Raw genomic sequence first — 10,483 nt, forward strand, 5'->3', positions numbered from 1 at the left:
ATTTTTGTTTGTTGATGGTATCAAACAAAACGATATGAGCTAATTTTCGTTGGCATTGACAAGCAAGAATATTGAAATCAGCCATATATTTTTTTAGCTGTAGCTAAGCGGTCTCATAATATTGCGGTCATGACCCCAAAGCGGTACTGTGCTGTGCGAAGTTTGACGAAGCAGACATATCCGGTAAGTGTCTCTGCATTTGAACTATTTAGTCAACAAATATCTAAGAATTGTAGAAGTGCAGTGAAATTGATATACTTACCTTGCATTGCATCGCCTTAGGTTTGTGTTGGTTGTCTTTAGAGAGTACGATTTTCAAATGCGTGATTTAAAAAAGTGCATGTGTGTGAAGATTTTAAAAAACAATAACATTACCAAACATAACAAAGGCAAGGAACAGACAAAAGGCAACCCATTGTTTGTGTATTGCTGACTCACGAATATATAGCGGTGCACGAATATCAAACTCGACAAAATATCGAGAGTATTTGCAAACTCGGCAAAATTTGTGTCACTTATTGACTATATTCAATAGTCGCCTGTGTCAAATAACTACTTTTAAAGAAATTTTTGCTGATGTTGCTGTACGTGTGGGTGGACGTGGAGGGTCTATGGTGTATTTCACTCCAGAGATTTCACCTCAACAAACATACATAAAAACATGTCTCACGGTGCATTATTGAGAAAGTGACCCAATCCATTGCACCAACATTTATAGTAAAAAAATTCGAACACAAAAATCTGTTTGTTTTTTCACTAGTTCACTTTTGCAACTACGAATTACAGTTGTTGGTATTCAGATATTGATTCTGTCGTGCACACAGTCATGTGGAAAATGTACATACCAATGAAGGTATGGCTGCAAAGTTGGAGGTTTTAGATAAAGTTTTGCAAGAACCTCTGCTGCTGTTAACAATATATGTATACCATAAAAATAGCATAAGCAGTGCCAGTAGGAATACTTCAACTTGTTGTATGTGTTAATTTATGCTTACTTGCTTGCTCTTGGGAAAGGTAAAATAATACACAGAATCGTGAAAATAAGCTGGAAATATTTTGAAAATAGTTATTGTACGTAGGTAGCAATAACTGGCCCCTAAATACAATCAAAGCTTTAGGTTCAATTGTACTGCTCTATTGGAGGAGTGATTGTATATATTAAATTGCTGAATCATTCCACGTTCTACAATGAATTTCTCCATAACATTGTCCCAAGTTTTACCAGTAGGAGATATATATGATATGTAATTGCCGTTGAAGAAAATTGATACAGACATACTACATTTTCCTTTAAATCTCAGATAAAATTTCGTGATCTTTTTCTGTTACCCAACGTTCACTGAAAAGTTCAATCTTTCTGAGTCTATACTAATCATTGATTTTACTTTGTGTGTGCACAGACTAGGCCATATGTCAGTAGTCAGAATCTACTAGAGCTTATCTACAGAGTCAATCACTTGTCTTTTTGTCAATGTGTTACAAATTTGTGAAATACGTCAAGTTTTCGGTCATACATTCTCCAGCGTTACAAGAACCTAAAAGTTTGTAAAAGACCGAAAATTATGAAAACACATTTTTCCAGTTACATTTCATGCTTCGATTTCTTGGAAAGTATGGCAGCTCAAAATTAAAAAAACCTGAATACCAAAAATATATATATACAGGATATGAAAAATTCTAGAGTGTTTTTATATGTTTGAAGTATGGAAGAAGTTCTGGTCAGCTTGCTGCAAACAAAGCCGTACTGCAGGTGATAAGAATACTGGTGATGAATAATTAAAGAGGTCATTGGAAATAAGATATAAGGTCACTTGGTAACCATTGTCCTTCACACAATGAAGTGATATATTGTCTTAGAATTAAAAATGAAATGTTAGGGAGCCTTTTTGTGTCCATTCGATATCTTTATACCAAAAGGTAACTGTTATGTATGTCAAGACCCCCATAAGTCAGTTTATATAGTTTATCTCTCTACTGTTGTCTGGTTTTGCAGTTGTTGTGCGTGATTCGGTGAAACCATTGTAAGAAGGGGAGGGGCTGTTAAAGAATATTTTCATAACTCAGCATCCCAACTTTATTTTTTTGAAACAGTTAAAATTGCACTGACTGTAACTGACAATTTTTGTTTCATCATTTAAGTACATACATGTATGTTCGATTACTTCTAAAAATACAAAATGTACATGTATCTGTCAATTAGTGGTCAATTTTATCTGTAGGTAGATTATAGTGACAGGTTTAAATCTTGAGCAAAAGCGTGTGAAACTGTACTGCATAACTCTCCTTATACGTTATATTTATACCCACCCTCTTTTAAATATTAAATGTTGATTCATCTGGTTGTATTGGTGTTTGATGGGGATGTCTTGTGGATTCTATTGTGGAAATGCTGGATACTGTATGCGCATTTGGTAAAAAAAAATTGATTGTTTGGTCAATTTCAAGTCTATTATTCCGAAAACATATCTGTTATTATTGTTATTGTTATTGTATTTTGAGTCTTCAAGGGCTTTTAATTCCATGTTAATTACAGACACTTGCAAAAGACTAGCATTATTTTTGCATATGTAGCATGCCCTCACATGACCAAATATATCATCCTGCAACTTATTGACCAATCAGAAGGGTCCCTTTTTATACAAGTCATTTTGGAAAGTCCCAGCTTTGCATATTATATATGACAGAGTGAAATAAAAAAAAAACAGTAAATGATTAAAATTGGTATAAAAGTGACAGGATGGACTTTGGGGGATGTTGAAATGGGAACACACAATTTTATTGTCATGAGTGAGTCAGCAGATTTAATACTAAGCCTGTTATATGTGTACCATTATTTTGATAATAGTATACTTTGTTAAAGTGAGTCACTGAGCCTGGCTATAAATTTATAGTAGTAGTAGTAGTAGTTGTGTCAATGAATGGTGGGAAAAACAGGAAGATAGTCACCACTTTGGTAGCTGTGGAAACTTTGGAAACTTGCCAAGATGATCAGATGACTTGCATATTTATTGACTGAAATATATTTTTTGTTGTAGTTTGACCTTTGAGTAACCTAGACAGGTAGAATGGTCTACATTGCTGCCACCCTGGTAGCAGCTTTTCATTAGGACACAATACATTGTACTAGAAAGAGAACAATGGCAATTGATAAAACTTGCCAATATAAGATGACTTGCATATTTTTTCTAAAGAGATAAATTATGCGACCTTTTAAAGTTCATTCTTTTTAATTTAAATAGAATGCATGCCCAGGTAGCCTATTATTTAGCTGTTACATAAAGAACAGCATGAGTATAAAATTTGTCACTTACAGTTGGTTTGTGTACTCAGTTACTGGCTGGGATTTCAGGTGTACTGTCAGTACCATTCTAAATAGCGTGCTAAACCCATACAGTGTATGCATGCAAGCCAATTGTGAGTATATATCATCAGTGTCTCTAGCTAGAAAACTGAACCAGTGTTCCATGTTCAATATCAGTGGTTGTTTTTCATTATCTCATATTCATTGAAAAAGACATTAATATGTAGTCTGTAGGTTTACAACTTACACTTAATTAGTATTTGTACCACAACACTGAAAACGTATAGTTCCTCAGTGCTATGTTGGGCATGGCAAGTGGAGTGTCTCTCTGCATGTTTTTGTAACTGTAAGTGTGATTTTGTGAAACAAAAAAGTCTGACAGCGAATTCAGAAATTTACCCCTGCACTGATTGCTGTAAGATGTATTTAGTAAGGATGTTTTTACTTTGTAGCTGTTTTGATAGTTTGGCAACCATTCAAAGCAAAATAATTACCTCTGTTATTGATAATAGGAAATGGTTAATGGTCATGCAGTCAGCTGTGCTGCTATAATATCATTGGTACCACACATTTTGTATTTTCAAATTTTTATTTTAAAAAAGTTTTTCAATTTCAGTGAAATGTCTCTAGGAATTAAGTCTGCAATATTACATTTCAATTTCAAGTCTATGAAGGGAGTGGAATTCACAACAATATTATTATGAACAAAATACATTTAAGATAAATCAAAAGAAATTCAATATTACATGTAGTATTTTTTATTTATTTTCAGCATTGGTTGACCCTGGTGATGAGAAGTTTGACATACTCAATAGCTTCTATCAGGACCTGGCATATCCTAAAACCAATCACCAGGGTTTACATCTGTGAATATGACATTGAAGTCCACACCACATTAAGGAACCAATCAACAGACAGGAGCCCATCAAGTTTACCAAAAGCCAACTGAATGGGGTGATATATTCTGTCAGCTTTACCAATTGGTTTGAACCAATCCAGAGTGGTGATAGATCTAGTGTTCTTTACCAGCTGGTTTAAACCAATCAAAAGAGGTGGCATATTCCTGTCAGTGTGACCACTTGATTTCTTTGTAGGGTCACTGTGAGAACTAGTCCAGAAGCCAATCACAGTTGTGAACACCCTCTTCACATGTCGGTCCTGCTAACAAACACACGGACCAATCAGGAACTGTGATACATCTTACCATCGTTACCATCAAGTTCAAACCAATCAAAAGTGGTGGTACATACAGTCAAATATATGAGATTGTTGTATTATACCTTTTTAGACTCAACAACTATTTTCAGACGCCAGTCAAGAGAACATAAACTTTTCAGGCCAGTCCAGAAGCCAATCAAGGAACTTTCTACATTTCAAAGGGCTTGTGCAATCCAAAACTGAACATTAACCAGCCAACTGGTAGCTTTAACACTCAAATATATGGAATCCATTTGAACTTGAACAGTCATTGTTGAACAGTTGCCACATTAGCCATACATACTCAGGCACAGACTACCTAGCAGCTGTAGAAAGGTGTAGGCTGCCTAAAAAACTATAGAAGAAAGTACAGTCTGCCAATGCCAACAACTATAGAAAGGTACCTACTGTCTAACTACTGCAGAAGGTACAGACTGCTAAGCAACTGAAGTGCATGTACAGTCTCCCTAGCAACTGTAGAAGGTACAGCCCACCTAGCAACTGTAGAAAGATACAGACTACCTCACAACTGTAGAAAGGTATAGACTGCCTAGCAACTGTACTGTAGAAAGGTACAGTCCACCTAGCAACTGTAGAGGTATAGACTACCTAGCAACTTTAGAAAGGTATAGACTACCTAGCAACTATTGAAAGTTAGACTGCCTAGCAATTGTAGAAAGGTGCAGGCTACCTCACAACTGTAGAAAGGTACAGACTGCCTAGCAACTGTAGAAAGGTACAGACTGCCTAGCAACTGTAGAAAGGTACAGACTGCCTAGCAACTGTAGAAAGGTTCAGACTGCCTAGCAACTGTAGAAAGATACACTTGCATCATGCAGATCTCAGCATTAGGAGATAATCTCCTTGTTGAGATCTTTAAAAATCTCACTTATCAGGACATATGTCTTGGTATAAGATTGACCAATAAACACTGGAATAAACTAAGTCATGATTATATGTTATGGAAAGTAATAAAGCTAGCTAGGACCAATGATAATAAGAATGTCATCAACGATGAGTTTTTCCTTTCTCTGATGACTAACTCTAGTGTAGTTCATAAGATAAATGTATTGAATTGCTCTGAGTTGTCTGATAAAAGTTTCTCGTACATTGCCAAGCATTGCCCAAATTTGATATCGTTAAATGTTGCATATACCAGTATCAATGACAAAGCATTGACATCACTCATCACAAAATGTACAAAATTAGAACATATCAATATCTTAGGGTGTCGTAAACTGTCACCAAGTATCCTCCACCGATTTAGTGGTCTTGTAAAGTTGCATCTGCGAGTCGATGCTTTCTATACCAATATTGGTAGCATGAAAAATTGTAATGTGAACCTAAAACAGGTAGCGGAGAGATGTCCACATCTAGAATTTTTTGATGCTAGAAACTCAGCTTTCCTGTCAGATAACACAGTCGTCGAGTTTGCTACGAAGTGTCCAAAGTTAAGATGCATGAAGTTAGGTCTTTGTGTTTCCCTGAGTGACAAATGTATCAAAGAAATGAGTACGAAGCTAACTAACTTAAAGTGGGTCTCCTTAGCAAATTGCCGAATTGGAGACGATGCCATCACGGCATTAGCTGAAAATTCGCCGCATTTAACACATTTGATAATCGCAGCCACAAACCAAAAGAAAACAACAGATGCGAGTTTGATAAGTATTGCAATGTATTGCACAGAATTGCAGTACTTGGATATCCAAACTGCTGAACATCTGCAGTCGTCGCAGTATATATCTGATGTAGGAGTCTCGGCTGTAGCATCCAATTGTCTCAAGTTACGGCATTTGAATTTGAGCTGCTGTTCAAAAGTAACAAACAGTAGCCTACTAAAACTTGCAGAGAAGTGTCAGTTATTAGAATACTTAGAAATGAGAAGCTCATCGTCTATAACATCCCCTGGATTGAATACCGTTCTTCAGAACTGTGCTAGACTTCGGTATCTGGATGTTCAGAAATGCCAGGGTATACAACAGGTGTTTCTCGATGAAAGATACAATGCCGTCAACGTTGAAGGCACTGTGGGTTTCATCAATGGTACAAAAAGTATCAAGATTATACAAAGAGAGGAGGAGGTTTTAGCAGATGAGTTGGGCTATCTCTCATCCGAGGAGGAGGAAGTAAGAGAGAAGCATGATGACGAAGAAGTGTCAGAAAAGCGTAGTAAACAGAAGGAGTGTTTGGAGTGTGATCCTGATGACTCTGGCTTTGCTGAAATGCTGAGTAGTGGTATGTGTACTGGAGACTCGGGAGGAGAAGAAGAAGCTGATCAGGATAATGAAGACAGAAATCCTGTTGCTATGCAACACGCTTGTGATGATGTCGCAAATGATGAAGATGTACAGATTGACTTCACAAAATATTTCAATGACAATGGTTATGGTGCTTGTTGTAGTAGTAGTAGTAGTGTTGCCATGACTACAACAGAAGATGAGGTATACCTCGGTGCTACACCTATGACTGACGTGGAATTCTTGAGAAATTTTGGTTCACAATCAAAGACTATACACAAGATAGAATACAATGCAAGGAGTTTGCCAATGCAGCTTCAGTATTTAGATCTGAGTTATTGCTCCAAGCTAAGTGATGGTAGCTTGATTCAGATTGGGAATCACTGCCACCATCTAAAATCTCTGAATCTGAAAGAGTTGCCTCTCATTACAGATTCAGGAGTTAGTCATGTGATTCAGAATTCTCCTTATTTGGAATCCATTGACGTTTCCTGCTGGCAAACTACCATGTCAAAGGTCACAGATTTCACACTGTCAAAGTTAGCGCAGTGTTGCCCTGAGTTACAAAGTGTACTAGTTTGGGGTGCAGTGGGTGTGTCAGATTTTGGTGTTAAGGAAATTTTTGAAAGTTGTCGCAAATTGAGAGCTTTAGGAGTAACTGTAGGGCACCAGAGTTGCTTAGATACAGAGAAGGTGGTTGCTATGGTAGAGCAGTATCACACCTTAGTGAAATGTAAAGTACATGATGAATATTTCCATGACAACAGAAGCAGATTTCTGCGTAATGTAGGAGGCAGAAGACAGAATATCTTTATCAAGTTGTAAACAGATGTGAGGTTACTCAGGTATGTAACTAGGTTTTAGGGAAAGAAATGAACTTAGTCATTTTAACAACCGTCCATTTTGTATGAAATATAACATCTGGAAAGCTTAAAATTTGTACTCAAGACTTGTACTTATTCTCATTGCAAAGGAATGTACAAGCTGCTGTAGGCTGGTGAATCATCTACACAATTGTAAATAGTAACCAGTTTATAGATTTATATGTATTAGTAAGTCTAGTGTGCAGTTTGATTTTACTGTCCCGTTGCACAATATTTTTGTAATTTTGAAACTCAGCAAGAACGTATGAGTATGATATGAGTTCATGTACTGGGCATTAGCCTCCCTAACTTTAAACATATGATGAAGGAATCACTGGTCAAATGTGGTTACCGTACCCCACCCATCCCCATCTCACCATCACAACTATTACATCAATACATGTATCAATGACCAAAACAAGTCACAGCTTTTGATAGATGTATGCACTGTTGGTAGATTGTAAGATAAATCGTGTCGCTCTGCCCTCACTGTTCTGCTCTGAAAAGGGCTGATTGATGTGTGAGGGTGCCCCATCTCGGCGTACCTTATAGGCTAACAGTGTTGGAGTGTTGGCTGTCTGCCTTTACAGAAAAGAAGTACATTTTGTATTCTAGACTTGACAGTTAATGGACTCACTCTCTTAGTTTGAGCACATTGTATTGCTAATTATAATTCAAAAGTTGGAAAAGAAATAATTTTAAGTGCCCATTTACAAGTGGTTGAGGTATAATATAACATACTTCATTACATTTCTTATTGGTGGAAAGATAGAATGTTAGACAGTCACATGAGTTTCAACATTACCCGGTATCTACAGTCCCTAAGTGTATCATACATACATGGTAGAGGAACTGTACACAAATTCAAAAAAACAATAAATCACTTCTTTTCAGTCATCAGTGACTGTATTTCATGTACAGGTACATCATATTTTCCCATTTTAGCTCCACTTTATGTTTGGCTGATAAACAATTTTTGACTGAAGTATACTTCTAGTCCCCTCACTTTTTGTATTAGTTAGTGTATTAATTCTCACTATATAAATTTGCCATTGTTACATGCCACATTTTAATACTCAGAATTTACCAGTGGAAGTAATTTATTGTGGCACAAAATTGTTTCGGCAAAATGAATTCAAATAAGTTTAGAAGTGAAATACAAGCAAATCTCAGTAGTATTGATCTTTACCTGTGATAAAGTCTGAAAGATATGACTCAACGTCATGCCACACTGATCAAAGTTGGCTGATGCATTAGGCACCCAGTCACTGTGTACCTTAGAGACTATACTTGTGATATGAAACGATTTCACAATTTACACACTCTCATTCCAAAGTAATTGTGTTTATACAGTTCGGACTTTCAAATAAAACATGATTTGTGGACTATTCCTGGGTCAAACGTTTTGCCTAAATTCAAACACAAAATATGTGTTGAGATTTTGTGAAACGATAGTAATCAGATGCACTGAGATCTTAAACTTTTGAGAGTGTTTTACCTTTTTAGTGTGCTGGGGAGGCAGATGAAATGTTGTGAAAGTTAGGTTTTGAATCTAAATCATCCAAATGTGATTTTGAAATATGTAATTTTATGATAGTAACTTATGTTTTACAACATTAATTTATGTAAAGAAGAGAAGATGTCACTGCATCAGATTTTTTTAAAGCTTTAACATTTACAGTTTTATGGCCAGTCTTTTTTCTCGTCTCAGTCTTGTAATATAACACCAGTCATGCTTTATAAAAATGTAATGACTGTTTTGAAACATACTGTAGGCTGTTTGTTTGTTTGTATGTATGTATGTACTATACTCATGGTACTATAGTCTTTATTTGTGTAAGAGGAATCCATATATCGGCAGAGTTTTTGCAAATTTTTTAAAACCTCCTGTACAGAGGATGCAAATCTTGTAAAATTGGTGAATTTTTCATGCTATAATTTTTGTGGGGAACCATAGTAACAGAAGAGTGAAATCTTGTCATTAAAACTTGTATATGTTCCTACATTAACCTAGTACCATAATTTTGGTGTGGAACCCTGATAACACAGCAGGGAAATCTAGTCAAACTTGTATCGATTTCTCTACAATTTTATCATAATTTTGGTTTTGAACTTTGGTAAAATTATGAATACCTTGAAAACTTAGATAGATTTTAGCAACTGGCACCCTTAACAAAAAACACTGACCAGTATGTCAGAATACCATTATTCAGTGGTATCTATTTCAATATCAGTATTGTTAGTTTTATCACTCGGAAAGTGTACATTATGTATATGTATAGAGTTAAACATAGTTTATATCTATAGTGTTGTAATATATCTTGTCCCAACTGTAAGTTTGTGCTTTACAAAGAGATTTTAAATAAGTCAATAATTAATGACTTTTCAATGTGTGCATATGTAAACATTTTGCTTACATATGCCCTGTGTTGTGTATGCATTATCTAAGTAATTAGTAAAGAACATGTGATAAGTGATTTGTGTGATAACATGTTATATACATGCAGTTTATCCTGCTATTTTCTGAGTTTGACTTTGGATTTTATATGTCCTTGTTTTGTACTGGATTAGTCCTGTGATAGCATACAAGTTGTTGATGCCATTCTTTATTTCTGTTGAGAATCCCTTTTATAATTTATGGATGTATATGTATGATATTTGACTTGATTTACATGTTTGCTCAGTACTACTTTGAAAGCATCAACACTCATTTACATTGTCAGTCTAAGGAAAGAGACAAGTGTTCATTGCATTTATATCAGAAGTTGTATTCTTTTTGAAGTGTGACGTGTGTAGAAAATTGTGTGGTTATTATGTGGTGTAGCAAGTTTAAATTGCTAAATGTTGTTACACATACACACATACATACATACATACATACATAC

At 35.6% G+C, this 10,483-nt stretch overlaps 1 protein-coding gene across 2 annotated transcripts; it reads left to right on the top strand.

Moving 5' to 3' along the window:
• Positions 1-156: 156 nt before the first annotated feature.
• LOC144436158 (uncharacterized) lies at positions 157-10,199 on the top strand. 2 transcript variants are annotated; one of them, XM_078124864.1, is made up of 2 exons: positions 157-183; positions 4,074-10,199. In XM_078124864.1, exon 2 carries the CDS (start codon positions 5,332-5,334, stop codon positions 7,558-7,560), a length of 2,229 nt encoding a protein of 742 aa, XP_077980990.1. In that variant the 5' UTR covers positions 157-183; positions 4,074-5,331; the 3' UTR covers positions 7,561-10,199. The 2 variants fall into 2 exon arrangements, with proteins under 2 accessions (XP_077980990.1, XP_077980989.1); XM_078124863.1 differs by lacking the exon at positions 157-183 and adding an exon at positions 3,282-3,414.
• Positions 10,200-10,483: the final 284 nt, after the last annotated feature.

This window comes from Glandiceps talaboti, chromosome 6 (assembly GCF_964340395.1).
Source record: "Glandiceps talaboti chromosome 6, keGlaTala1.1, whole genome shotgun sequence".
NCBI classification, from domain to species: domain Eukaryota; kingdom Metazoa; phylum Hemichordata; class Enteropneusta; family Spengelidae; genus Glandiceps; species Glandiceps talaboti.

Bases quoted from the DNA above. Each gene is read 5' to 3' on its own strand.
- LOC144436158 (XM_078124864.1), top strand. From the start codon at position 5,332: ATGCAGATCTCAGCATTAGGAGATAATCTCCTTGTTGAGATCTTTAAA.